Source organism: Rhinolophus sinicus, chromosome 13 (genome assembly GCF_057876585.1).
Source record: "Rhinolophus sinicus isolate RSI-liver-muscle chromosome 13, RSI-T2T, whole genome shotgun sequence".
Taxonomy (NCBI): domain Eukaryota; kingdom Metazoa; phylum Chordata; class Mammalia; order Chiroptera; family Rhinolophidae; genus Rhinolophus; species Rhinolophus sinicus.
In genome coordinates this window covers 46949851-46964643 of record NC_142513.1, presented here as the reverse complement: position 1 = coordinate 46964643, position 14793 = coordinate 46949851, and the positions used below count along the sequence as shown (strand labels likewise).

The 14793-nt window shown below is 45.4% G+C and overlaps 1 protein-coding gene across 3 annotated transcripts in view; it reads right to left on the bottom strand.

Moving 5' to 3' along the window:
* Positions 1–14793, bottom strand: part of HERC2 (HECT and RLD domain containing E3 ubiquitin protein ligase 2) — a 154079-nt gene that overhangs the window by 118533 nt on the left and 20753 nt on the right. For all 3 annotated transcript variants that reach the window (XM_019753190.3, XM_019753191.3, XM_019753192.3), the window contains exons 10-16: positions 13793–13966; positions 12323–12511; positions 10796–10947; positions 9515–9672; positions 9319–9432; positions 7029–7280; positions 2515–2708 (exon numbers count right to left, since the gene is read on the bottom strand). In XM_019753190.3, the coding sequence (XP_019608749.2) occupies positions 2515–2708; positions 7029–7280; positions 9319–9432; positions 9515–9672; positions 10796–10947; positions 12323–12511; positions 13793–13966 (1233 nt within the window). The remainder of the gene's footprint in view (positions 1–2514; positions 2709–7028; positions 7281–9318; positions 9433–9514; positions 9673–10795; positions 10948–12322; positions 12512–13792; positions 13967–14793) is intronic.

The window sequence follows — 14793 nt, the reverse complement described above, 5'->3', positions numbered from 1 at the left end:
AAGAAATACAAAAAACAATTCCTTTTGCAATTGCAGCAAAAAGAATAAAATACCTAGGAATAAACTTAACCAAGGATGTGAAAGACCTATATGCTGAAAACTATAAGACTTTTTTGAAAGAAACTGAAGAAGACACAAAGAAATGGAAAGACATTCCGTGCTCATGGATTGGAAGAATCAACATAGTTAAAATGGCCATATTACCCAAAGCAATATACAGATTCAATGCAATCCCCATCAAAATCCCAATGGCATATTTTAAAGAAATAGAACAAAAAAATCATCAGATTTGTTTGGAACCACAAAAGACCCCGAATAGCCAAAGCAATCTTAAGAAAAAAGAACTATAATGGAGGTATCACACTTCCTGACTTTGGCTTGTACTACAGGGCCACAATAATCAAAACAGCATGGTATAGGCAGAAAAACAGACACATAGACCAATGGAATAGAATTGAGAACCCAGAAATAAAACCACATAAATATGGACTGATAATTTTTGACAAAGAAGCTAAAAACATACAATGGAGGAAAGACAGCCTCTTCAATAAATGGTGCCGGGAGAATTGGATAGCCACGTGCAAAAGAATGAAACTGGACTGCTATTTGTCACCATGTACCAAAGTTAATTCAAATGGATCAAAGACTTAAGCATAAGACCTGACACAATAAACTGCATAGAAGAAAACATAGGTACTAAACTTAGGGACCTTGGGTTCAAAGAGCATTTTATGAATTTGACTCCAAAGGCAAGGGAATTAAAAGCTAAAATAAATGAATGGGACTATATCAAACTTAAAAGCTTCTGCACAGCAAAAAAAACCATCGACAAAAATAAAAACGCAACCACTGAATGGGAGAAGATTTTTGCAAACAGTGCCTCCGATAAGGGGCTAATATCCAGAATATACAAGGAACTCATACAACTCTACAACAAAAAAACAACCCAATTGGAAAATGGGCAGAGGACCTGAAGAGACATTTCTCCAAAGAGGACATACAAATGGCAAATAGACATATGAAAAAATGCTCAACATCACTAATCATCAGAGAAATGCAAATCAAAACCACAATGAGATATCACCCCACCCCAGTCAGAATGGCTACCATCAACAAGACAAATAGTAACAAATGTTGGAGAGGCTGTGGAGAAAAAGGAACCCTCATACACTGTTGATGGGAATGCAGACTGGTGCAGCCGTTATGGAAGGCAGTGTGGAGGTTCCTCAAAAAACTACGAATAGAATTACCACATGACCCAGCAATCCCTCTCCTGGGTATCTACCCAAAAAATCTGAAAACATTTATACATAAAGACACATGTGCTTCAATGTTCATTGCAGCTTTGTTTATGGAGGCCAAGACATGGAAACAACCAAAATGTCCTTCGATAGATGAATGGATAAAGAAGTTGTGGTATATACACACAAAGGAATACTATTCGGCAGTAAGAAAAGATGAAATAGGACCATTTTTGACAACACAGATGGATCTTGAGAGTATAATGCTAAGCGAAGCAAGTCAGACAGAAAAAGCAGAGAACCATATGATTTCACTGATATGTGGTATATAAACCAAAAACAACAAAAGAACAAGACAAACAAATGAGAAACAGAAACTCATAGACACAGACAATAGTTTAATTGTTATCAGAGGGTAAGGAGGGAGAGGGATGGTAGAGATGAAGGTAAGGGGGATCAAATATATGGTGATGGAAGGAGAACTGATTCTGGGTGGTGAACACACAATGGGATTTATAGATGATGTAATACAGGATTGCACACCTGAAATCTATGCGACTTTACTAACAATTGGTACCCCAATAACCTTTAATTTAAAAAAAAGGAAAGGAAAGGAAAACCACAAGCATTGATGAAAGAAATCCTCATCAACGTATTAGCAACTCAAACCCAGCTATTGTATATTTATAAAAATAATAATACACCATGACCAAGTGGGAATGCAAAGTTTGGTCAGTACTTGGAAATCAATCAATGTATTTCACCACATAAACAGACTGAAGAAGAAAAAGTACATGATCAGATCATTTGAGAAGAAAAAGCATCTGACAAAATTCAACATCTATTAAGGATAAAGAGAAAACTCTGAAACACTAGGAGGTAAAGGAAACTTCTATAATCTGATAACAAGGACTCTACCAGAAACCGCACCACTAACATCGCAGCTAGTGGTAAAAGCTGAATGGCTTCCCTGGAGTCAGGCATGCGGCCAGGACATACCCTCTCCCCAATCCTACTCCACACCAGATTGGAAGTCCCGGTCAGTGCAATAGGCAAGGGAAAGAAATAAAAGGCATACATATTGGAACAAGAAATAAAACTGTCTCTGTTCCAAGGAATCAACAGTGAAGTTCCTAGAACCAATCAGTGAATTTAGAACCACCACAGGACATAAGGACAACACATACCAGTCAGTGGTATTTCTGCATACTAGCAATGAATGATGGGAAATCAAAATTCTACAAAATACCAAACCAAGCTATATATGCAGTACCTGGGCAGGTCCGCAGGCAATTCCAACTATGTGTTTAGTATCCAGCCCTGGCAGCGCAGCAGGCTCGGGCTTGGTCACATGCAAGGTGTCAAAGTGCTGGCACTGGTCGTTGCTCCCCCAGCTGTGGACCTCGCTGTCCTCAGTCAGAGCCAGGCAGTGGGTGGAGCCTGCAGCCACATCAATCACCTTCTTGCCTAGAAGGAAGAGCAGTGCAGATACAGCTCCATGCCTATGACTTCTGTTGCAAGCAAGATATTTACACCAGGCCTCTCACGGCACAGGCATCTAATGGCAACTTCTGAAGGATAACTCATCGCTTTAATATGCACAATTCATCAGTTATTTTATTAAAACCCGTTATGTTTTATTAAGACCTACAGCCTACAAATAAATAATGCTAGGGTTTCAAAAGAATCTGTTATTTTTTTCCCTCCTTATTCAGATTTTCATCATCAGAAAGAGGCAAGTGTATTTTTAACTATTAGATCATATTCTCCTGTCCGAAGATATAACCACGCAAAGCATTCTTCTTTTTTAATAAGACTATTTTTAGGGCACTTTTATGTTCACAGCAAAACTGAGAAGACACAGGTTTGCCATATACTCCCTGCCCCAACACAGGCACAGCCTCCCCCATTATCGATTATTCATTTTTTTGCATGGGAATGTCCAGTTGTTCCAACAGCATCTGTTGGGAAGACTATTTTTCTCCATTGTATACTGCCTTGGCTCTTTTGTCAAAGAGCAGATGACTATATTTATGCGGGTCTATTTCTTGAGCTCTCCTCTATTCTCTTCCTATGATCTGTCTGTACTTCAGCCAATATCATACACTCTTGATTACTATAGCTTTCTAGTAAGTCTTGAAGCTTAGCGTATGTCCTCCAACTTGTTCATCTCCTTCAATACTATGTTGATGATTCTGGGTCTTTTGCCTCTCCATGTAAACTTTAGAATCAGTTTGTCAATATCCATAGAATAACTTGCTGGGATTTTGATTGAGATTGTACTGAATCTACAGATCAAGTTGGGAAGAACTGTTTTGGAAGATTATTAATTATTGATTCAATTTATTTAATAGACACAGGCCTATTTGGTTTGCCTATTTCTTCTTGTGTGAGTTTTGGCAAATTATGTCTTTTAAAGAATTGATCCATTTCATCTAGGCTATCAAACTTGGAGGCACAGAGTTGTTCATAATACTCCTTTATCATCCTTTTAATGTTCATGAGATCTGTAGTGATGTCCCCTCTTTCATTTCTGGTATTTTAAATTTGTGTCCCTTCTTCTCATTTTTTCTTAGCCTGGGTAGAGGTTTACTGAACTTTTCAAAGAACGAACTTTTGGTTTCATTGATTTTCATTGGTTTCTGATTTTCAATTTCATTGATTTCTGCTCTAATTCTTATTTCTTTCCTTTTATTTTGGATTCATTTGCTATTCTTTTCTAGTTTTCGAAGTTGGAAACTTAGTAATTGATTTTACTTTTTATACTGATCACCACTCATAATTACAAATGTTTCTTCTCATGATGACAACTTTTAAGACCTATTCTGTTAGCAACTTTCAAATATACAATACAGTGTTAACTATAGTCACCATGCTGTATATTACATCCCCAGGACTGATTTATTTCGTAACTGGAAGTTTGTACCTTCTGACTACCTTCACCCATTTTGCCCCCCTCCAACCCCCGCCTCTGGCAACCAATAGTCCGTTCTCTGTATCTATGAGTTCAATTTTGTGTGTGTGTGTGTGTGTGTGTGTGTGTGTGTGTGTGTGTGTGTGTTCCAGATGTAAGTGAAGTCATACAGTGTTTGTCTTTCTCTGTCTGACTTATCTCACTCAACACAATGCCCACAAGGTCAATCCATGGTGTCAAAATGGCAGGATTTCCTTCTTTTTTGTCTGAATCATCTCCCATTGTGTATATGTACCACATCTTCTGTCTCCATTCATCCACTGATGGACACTTAGGTCGCTTCCATGTCTTGGCTGTTGTGAGCAATGCTGCAGTAAACATGGAGCTCAGGGACCTTTTCAAATTAGTGTTTTCATTTCTTTCAGATAAATATCCAGAAGTGGAATTGCTGGGTCATATGTTGGTTCTATTTTTAATTTTTTGAGGAACCTCCATACTGTTTCCCATAGTGGCTGCACCAGTTTATATTCCCACCAACAGCGCATGAGGGCTCCCTTTTCTCCACAGCCTCTCCAGTACTTGTATCTCTTGTCTCGTTGATGACAGCCATTCTGACAGGTGTGAAATTATGTCTCATTGTGGTTTTGATCGGCATTTCCCTGATAATTAGTGGTGTTGAGCACCTTCTCATGAACCTGTTGGCCATCTCTATGTTTTCTTTGGGAAAATGTCTCCTGCCCATTTTTCAATTAGATTGTTTGGTGGTTTTGTTTTTGTTGTTGTTGTTTTTTTTGCTACTGAGTTGTAGGAGTTCTTTATATGTTTTACATATTAACCTCTTATCAGATATATTATTTACAATATTTTCTTCGATTAAGTACACTACCTTTTCATTTTGTTGACTACTTCCTTTTTTTATGTGTAACATATTTACTGAAGGATTTAAAACCACTCAGAGTAGAAACAGGAAATGGCTCTATTATTCTTTTCTAATGACTGCTTTTAACTGTGTTTTGTCAACTCCCCATTTCTCCATTGGATACAAGGTCCTTTAACATCAGGACCAGATTGTAGGTTCCACAACTTGGTCATTAAAATGGTCTCACATTTGGTGTTCAGGAAAATTGTTGATGGATTCCTTTGTTGTGCAGAAAGACTACTAATTTCAGATCTTTCTTCTTTTCTAATATATGCATTCGCTATTATAAACTTCCTTCTAAGCACTGCTTTCACTGCATCCCACAAATTCTGATTAAGTTGTGTTTTCATTTTCATGGACTTCAAAATACTTAAAAATTTCTCGAGATTTCTTCTTTGACCCGTGTGTTATTTGGAAGTTCACTGTTTAATCACCATGTATTTTGGTATTTTATGGCTCTCTTTCTGCAACTGATTTCTAGTTTAAATCTATTGTAGTCTCAGAGTAGACACTGTTTGCTTTTCTTCTTTTAAATGCGTTAAGGAATGTTTTATGGCCCAGACTGTGGTCTACACTGGCAAGTCTCAAAGTACGCTCTTCATTGAGGAAGTCTTCTAAAACGAAAAACCTACTTTTCTTCAAAATTAAATGATACAAAGTGCATTTTTTTCAACTTCAATAATGCTATCAAAGTATTATATTTTTGCTTATTAGTAAATCTAAGATGACCAACACAAGGGGTATTTTCAGAAATGTCAACATATAAAAAATAATTCAGCTGAAAAACTACTGTAGCAACGGGAACGACTCTATCTTAAGAGCCTATCATGAGTTAACAACAACCACCAAAGCCACTGTATTAACAATGATTGAAATACTCTCAGAGCAAGCTATCTCTATATCTAATAAACGTAGCTGAGGAAGATGACTTTTTTTACTAAATGAGGGGAATATAAATAAGAAGAAATAACATTCAAATATAGCTCCACAACATGCTACCAACTGTATTACTGTACAACTTATCCAGAAGCTTAGAAAATCATAAATACCACATGAGCACACAAAACTTCCAGTCATCAAGGTCTTAACATATTTTAAAATACAAATGATGGGGAAAGGAACTGGCACATTCCACTTAAAAGTCTCACTTCTAAACTCCCTGGACAGAAAAGCAAACACAAAAAAGAATTCAGCTCAGGAATCCAGCAAACTTCACCCTCATGCCAAACACGAGGCTTGTTTCGTGAATGACGTGCTGAGCACAGCCAGGCCCGTGCGACTGCACTCTGTCTATGACGCTCTGGAGCTACAACAGCAGAACTGGGTACTTGGGACAGACAGTAGGTGGCCCTCACACCGAAAATATTTGTCTGGCCCCTTAAGAAAAAGTCTGCCCACCCGGAGATACAGCCCTCCAGGATCACCAGTCTCCCTCCATTCTGGAGGCACCTGCAAGGAACACCTATGTGCCTTGGTCCCCAGTGGTCCCCTCTACTAGAGTGCGTGCGGGGTGCTCTCGAACCCAACGCACTCACCAAGGATGGGTTCAAATGAGATCACTGCCGGCAGAGCCAGCCCACCCTCCTCTGCGCTCCCCCAGCACCGTGCACGTGCTGGCACTCTTTGGTGTCCACAGTGTAACTACAGGTGACCTCACCAAAAGCACTCACGGTGGCTGGCTCACAGTGATGAATGCGTGAGTGCCAGCCACAGAAAGAACTCTCCAGTATCAGTAAAACTGAATGAGTTTGCAATTAAATGTGGGGAGACTAATTCTAGGCCATTTCGTAATATACACAAACCACTTTCCATGTTATCTATACCTACCAAAATGTGGGTGAAAGCTTCTAATGCCGGCTCACTCGTGGACTCAGGTGAAGAAAGAGAAGCCTGCAAGCTGCAAAGATTATGAGGAAGTGGCCCCGCAGGCTCTGAAAAGCACATTCACACTCACCTTGAAGACCCTCCAGGAGTTTGGGGTAACGGACGTGCTCCTCTGTCCCATGCCCAAGTCTCTGGTTATCACCTTTCCCCCAGGAGTACACTTGGCCATCTTTGGTCAAAGCCACAGAAAACTGACTTCCACATCGAACTTTGATGACATCCAAGTCCTGAAGCTTTTCAATCAGCTTTGGCGTTTTGCAGCCATCACTGCCACCTCTGCCCAATTTCCCGTAGTCGCCATCTCCCCAAGACCACACTTGACCTAAAAAATACAAATGTATTCAAATAAAAATAACCACACTTTAAAGGAACTTTTAAATGGCTGAAAATAATCAATGTAATCGATAACACGAAAATCTAGACCACAAATATATGTAGTTAACATACACAGGTGGTTGCCAACCAAATGAGCCTAGTTTATATAACACTTGAGGATGGTACAGAAGCAATTAACAAGAAGAAAGCTGGGGTTTTCTTTCTGTTTTAACTGAATAAATAATAAAGCCTGATGCTTACTGGTCTGAGCTCAAGGACCGTGATTCAACTACGTACTGCACACGGAACAAAAGCTGCCCCGCCTCCAGAGCTCCGTACAGAGCAAGCACGGCACACAGCCACTCAGCCTGCACACTCCGCTCCCGGCATGCTGACTACATGTCAACCATATGATTGTGTTTATTCCCAATAACACCTGTTCATTTAATTAAATATTACAAAAATGAGTACAGTAAAATTGTAATCATGTGGGATTTTTACTCTGAATAATAAAGCTAAGCTGAATAATTTGCAAAAACTCAACAAAGAGAATTGCAAAAACAAAAAACCTGCTAAATTAGGGGTAGGTGAAAACTGTAAAAGATAAGAAAAATCCAAAGAAATTAGGTTGCTCCATATGCGACTAAGTTCCCATTCTATTTTAAATAATCTAAACAAAGATCAGCAAACATTTTCTTAAAGATCAGATGATAAGTATTTCTAGGCTTTGTGGGAGATATGGTCTCTGTCACAGCTACCAACAAGGCCACTGTCGCAGGAAAGCAGCCACAGACAATATGTAAGTGAGCTGGTGTGGCTGCGTTCCAACAATGCTATTTGCAAAAATAGCCAATCCCTGATCTAAACTGAAAACGGTAGACGAGCCATTGGAAGGTGGTCGATGACATCACCACGGCAATGCCAACCCCGCAGACCTGTACGCAAGGATGAGCGAGTGTGCGTGTGCACACTCCTGTACTCTGTCTGTGATGCCCGCTGCTCACACAGCCCCCCTGGCGATCCCCACTGTCACCAGACTGCACAGGCCAGGATGCTTTGCTTCCACTGCAGCAGTCAGTTCCCAACCTGCCACCCAACCTCTGCAGGCAGAACAGGCTGAGGCCCCCGCTGATTGACAGATACACATCAGATACCACCAAATACGGTTTAAAACACCACGTGATTCTAACCATCGACCCTGACACATGTACCCTCAAAAATGTAAAACAGATACAACCTCGCTCATGAACACAAACACAAAACTAGAATTAAAAACAACAACGTAGCATCCTTCATACTGTAGAAAACACCGACTGAGCAGGGTTTACCACAGGGAGTCAAGGGTGCTGAATGGCAGGAAACGTAATCCTAACCAGAGACAGTTTAGCACATCAATGATTCCATCTTAACTCTCATTTTTTTTTATTTTTTTTTAACTGGGGAATATCAGAGAACAGTATGCTCCTCCGGGGCCCATCAGCTCCGAGTCATTGTCCTTCAATCTAGTTGTGGAGGGCGCAGCTCAGCTCCCAAGCCCAGGGGCTATTTTCAATCTTAGTTGCAGGGGGTGCAGCCCACCATCCCATGAAGGAATTGAACCAGCAACCCTGTTGTTGGGAGCTCACGCTCTAACCAACAGAGCCATCCGGCCGCCCCTCCGGAAGCTCAGCAGCAGCTGATTGTCTTCAATCTAGTTGTGGAGGGTGTAGCTCACTGGCCCATGTGGGAATCAAACCAGCAACCCTGTTGTTTAGAGCTCGCGCTCTAACAAACTGAGCCATCCGGCCGCCCTTAACTCTCATTTTTCGGCTAAAAAATAAAATGCCCAAATAGGAAGGATGGTAGCCACCAATTAGCTCTCAACCTTGTGTGACACAAGGTCCCAGTCCTGTAACCTCTGGACTTCTGCCAAGGACACCTCCGCGCACACCCACCTAAGAGGCAGGTGATGGCTGCCGCGGGGGTTGCTCTAGGCCCAAGCCATGGCCTCCAGGAAAGCAGCCCACCCCCACCCGGGTCCCACAGACAGCATGAGTCCCACGTACCGTTCTCAGTCACGGCCAGAGTCTGGGCGTCCCCACTCCCGCACGCCACGTCAATGACCTTCAGCCCTTTGAGGCCAGCCACCAGCATAGGAACAGCCTCATCCTCACTGGAACCTTCAGACACAGAGACCATCATCACTGCTGTGCCTCCACAGGCCCCTCCCACCACGCGTCCAGCTGGGCCCCACCCACTCACCGTGGCCCAGCCGGCCGTAGTTGCCCCTGCCCCAGGTGTACAGCTCGCCTTCAGCCGTGATGGCCGCACTGTACGTGCTCCCACACGCAATGTGCACCACGTGTTTCCCAGCCTGTTTCCCTGAGAAGGCAGAGATCACCTTGGGCTCCTCCAGAGGCCTGCGGACAGAGGAGGAGGCACGTGAAGGCCCGAGCATTGCCCATGAGCACTCGTGTGTTCCTGAGTGAGCTCTCGCCTTCCCGTTCAGGTGTCTTATGCAACAATTAAGGAAAGAGGACTCCAACCCCTACCCCCTACGTGACTCTGTTAAGCGAGCACCCAATGCCAAGCCTGGCGCCCAGCAGGACTAGTGAGCAGTGTCTGATCTAGTCCTCAGCAGCTCTGCTCACAGTGGCCAGGACAGTGGCCTGTCCACAGACAAAGTCCTCTGCCACAGGAAAGGACTGCTGACATGCCCAGCGACTTGCTGAAGCTCAGGAACTCTGCTAGTGGGACAGACAGAAACCAAGTACGACATCATGACAGAGGAGCTGGAGGAGGGAGCAGCGGAGGCCATGGCTTTCACTGTCTGAACCCTCACAACACTGTCCAGTGGGAGAGTTCCTGCTGGACACCGCCACGCAGAGGCATCACGTTGCCTCCTCCGTGTGTCCGCCTCCCCCGCAGTGCGAGCAGGCCAGCCTCCCCCAACTGCAGCTGCCCACGCCCTGCTCACAGTGCCCCCGAGGGGGCCTGCACCTTCAAGTTCACCCTCGGATCAAGTTTTCTCCTCCAAACCCTACTCACAGCCACAACGTGCAAGAGGACTCCCGACCTCCACGGCAGCTCCCTTTTCACAACCTTACATTTTGTTGTATTTCTGGTGTCTCACAATAATCAAAAGCTCCCCCAGAAAAGAATATTAAGAAATATTGACCTTTATGCCTGAGAGAATGACAGTATGATTCATTTCGGAAAGGAGGACCTTATCTGATAGGGACACGCTGAAGTACCTGGGAAGGAAGGAACAGTAGTATAGGATTTGCTTCAGAAAGTGCTGTGGTCCAGGCGGCTTATGCAGGGGGAGCAAAAGCTGCAGGTGCAGAAGCTGGGTGAGACGCGCACGGAGGCTGCCGATGTCACCCCTGTGCTGTGGGCAGAGCTCCTCGGGCATCCCCCAGGGCCTGACACTCTGGACAGCCCTGTCCACCCTCGCCCTGCCTGTGGGCGCCTTTGCGCCCTATTTTGGCAAGAGCAACACAACAACAGAGAATGTCAGTTACGGTAGTGTGTTGTACGTACACAGTGTCCCCGTGGCCCAGCCGTCCGCCATCCCCACAGCCCCAGGAGTACACCTCTCCGGTGGCTGCCAAGGCCAGGTAGTGGTGACCGTCAGAATGGGCAGCAATTTTGACAATGTTTCTGGAGGCAAGACCCTGGACCAGCTGTGGGGCCTAAAAAGGTAAACAGAGGAAGACAGTTACTAGTGAGAAGTGCAAGTTAAACAGCCACAGCATGACTTGCTTCATTTCTGTAGCTCAGCCTAACAAGCCTGCACACACTGAAGCAACACGAGCGTCTGGCGGTTGCTGACCATGTGTGACTAGGGGGATGCATGAGTGGTCACCCACAGCTTGAGGGGACAAGCATGTCCCAACTGGCCACCATCCCCATGAGGCCTGCTCTCTCTTTGTCACCTGTTACTGCATGACCCCCAAAGTCAGATGGCTTTACACCTGCTAAGTCAGTTTACAGATAGGAATCACAGCTGTAGTGAGTGTCACGGCCAGGAGTCCTTGACCTTGGCAACTAACAAATTCTGCCTCGAATTCTTGACAAGGGTATGATTAAGATAATTAAGCATGATTGATAACACGAGGTGATCAAATAATAGGGAATGTTTCATTAAAAAATTTGTTATAGTAAAAGACACATTGCCATTAATCCCCCTCAAAATACTGCCCCTCGCTTTGAACACACTTATCCATCGTTCCTGCCACTTTCTGAGGCAGTTCTGGAAGTCCTCTTTTGTGTCTTTAGTTGCACTGTCATGGTCGCAATGATTTGATGTCCTGAATCATTTTGACTTTCGGGAAGAGCCAGAAGTTGCAGTTGCCAGATCACACACCAGAAGTGATGTGTGACACAGAACGTCGTCACGATGGAGGATGATTTATGGCTCACTTTAAAACACACCTTCATTCTACCATAGCTCACACCTGACTGACTGCATGGAACAAATTGAAACTTATCACACACTGTTACTAAGGTTTGACACGCTGCTTCCCATATTGAAGACCCCTGCCTTTCCATTGGATGGCACTAGGCAGCAGCACTCACTGTATTTTTTTATCACAATGGAAAGACATCGTGTCACACATCGCTTCTTTGTATAAGGCAATTTCTGTCAAATAAAAATATTACGGTGTGTCCCCATCCACCGTATTCACTTGATCTGGACCCGTGCGACTTCTGGCTCTTCCCCAAAGTCAAAATGACGATGAAAAGTAAACGTTTTGAATCAATTCACAACTCTGAGGCAGCCACGACAGTGCAACTAAAGAAAGTCACAAAAGAGGACTTCCAGAACTGCTTCAGAAAGTGGTAAGAATGATGGATAAGTGTGTTCAAAGCGAGGGGAAGTATTTTGAAGGGGACTAAGGGCAATGTGTCTTACTGTAATAAGTTTTTTCTTTAATCAGTCACCATATTGTCTGATCACTGTTGTATACAATGAACAGCTGCTCAGAAACCTTCGGAAACCAAACGACCTGAAGACGACCCAGGCTGCCAGCACCACAGCCGCCTCCCGCCCACCGCAACACCCACCAGCGTGTCACTGTTGTAGGCCTGTGTGTACACACGGCCGGTCCGCGACAGGATCAGGAAGCGCTTCTCGGCACAGGCGATCTGCGTGACCCCCAGGTTGGCGAGGCCCTCACACTGGACTGGGCCAATCACGTTAGCGTAGTACTTCCACCCTATGAGCCCCCAGCCTATGACCTCCTGCAGTGAGCCCTGTAAGATAACAAAGCAGTGAATACTTTATTACAGCAGCAAGGAAGTGTCTTTCTTAGTCAAATAAAGGCAGAGCAAGTAAAGAAAGGAGTTGACCCAAAACACCGAGACAAGTCCTAACATTCCCTATCACCTCCGCTGACAGGTAAGACAGTGACTGAACGGCTTGCCTTTCCACAGAGTCTCACCGACAGAGCCCGTGAGAAAGCAGAACAACGAGGCCTTAAACATACTGAGAAATATCAGGTGACCGTTCTGTGCCACAGCAGGCAGAGACCTGAAAGCCTAGGCATAGGCAGGGAGACGAGTGTCCCTCCGGCTGGAGGGGGTGACAGGGGCCATGCCACATGCGAGCAGTTTGGTGTGATCAGCTAATGTGTCACCCACGCCACGTAAATCACTGCGGGCACACGCACAGCGCACGAATGGACCAGCTGGTCATCGTGGCACTATCTGGGAGCAAACTTCCAACAGCACAAGTGCCCAGCAACAGATGGCTGCTTAAAAACTCAGGACACAGCCACACATGGAGCCCCGAGCTGCTGTAAAGCCAATGACAACACAGCCCCGCTCACTGAGACAGAGCGCTTTGCAGGACACACGGCTCAGTGAAAGCACTGCAACAGGCCACCGCTAAAGTGTCATCCCAGACAGCACCGCAAAGGCACGAGACAGAGAAGTGAGAAGCAGCAGAAAGGAAGGTGGACGGTGAGGGTGTGAGAAAAGGAATGGACAATGTGGCTTTGCATTTAATTTTGGTTTTTGAACCATGTTCATGTTACTTATTTGGGGAAAAGTGACTGTTAAAAGAAATAAAGACTCTTCATATTAAAAATAAAGTTAGAAAAACCTGGATTCAAAACCAGGGCGGTCTGCGTGACCTCAGCAAAGGGCAGTTTTCCCTGGGTGCCATGGGGCAATGTGGTGCTGAGCAGGTGTAACTAGGGAGGGCCTTGGCATGTCCTTAGTGTGTCACCACCGCTCTGAGCGTCACCAGCAGACGGCCCCGCTCAGGGCTCCATGTGCAGACAGGCGCTGAGCTTCCAAGGAAGGCTGGGGCGTGAGACACACTGTGAGCATGCGCCTCCTGAACCTGGGACTGGGATGGTGGGTGGGTCTGTAACCCGTGGGCACTCAGCTGACCATCACACCTAAAGCTGTGCAGACGTTGTCTGGAGTCAGGCCACTCAACCCGCACAGAGAACGTGTCCCAGAAGGCACGGAGCAGACCGGCGTGGCACCACCTGGGGCCCACAGAGGTCCGCCCCACCGATGACATACCTTGTGGGATGTGGGCGAGCTGCAGAGTGGCGGCATGCAGGGGGTGGCCAGGCGGTCCAGGTGAGCCATGATGACCACCGCGGTCTGCCGCAAGTCGATGGCGAGCTCACTGTCTTCAGGAAGAGTGAGGTACCTCAGGAAACTCTCGTTGGGGCTCAGAGGGCCGGACAGAAGCTGCAGAGGAAGTAAACAAACATGTTCAGGGACGGGAAAAGTCAAGTAACACATTGCCTTTAGGAGGCTTCCTGTTCTGGTGTTCAGTTGCACATTACCTGTCACCTGCTCCTTTGGCCATCAATGGTTAAGTGTCACAATGCACTGACACTGTCCCCTGCTCCACGCTTACACACTCGCTGCGTGACTGCACCCTCCACAGGGCCAGTGGCAGCCCAGCCACCCCGCAGGTTCACCGCCCACAGACCTTGGAAGCGCGGGGAGTAAGCTTTCTGGGCACACAGCAATGCCCCTGTGCCCGGCTTTGAAAACTCAAACAAACACCACTTATGTCAATGCAAATGCTGCACACTCCGGAGCAAGCCAGATTTCATTTGACATCATTAGTTCTAATTCTCGGACAGGCAGAACAGCCTTGTTGTCACCAAAGAATTCCACGTAATAGAAAACTTAGGCTAAAACATTATAATGGAGCAGCTATGTCTCTGCAGAAGAGACCTGCAAACCCAACCTGTGCCTCTAAAAAGCAGCAGTCCTAAGGGTTCAGATGCAGGCCAGGCTCGGCCACCAGGCTCGGCTTCCTGGGACGACTCAGGGGTGCCACACACACAGGGCTGACACAGTCAGCCACAGTCTCAGTGTGCTGTTCCTAATATTTATTTAGAAGAGCGCGTGTCTGACGACACGCCCACGTAACTGCTGCTCGCTGGCCTGTATTCTCCACAAATGGCACATGGCGAACCCAGAGGATAAAGACCTAGCCGCCCCTGTGCAGGGTCAGAACGAGCAGGCGGACCACATGGGAACGCCATGTGTGTGTCCATGTG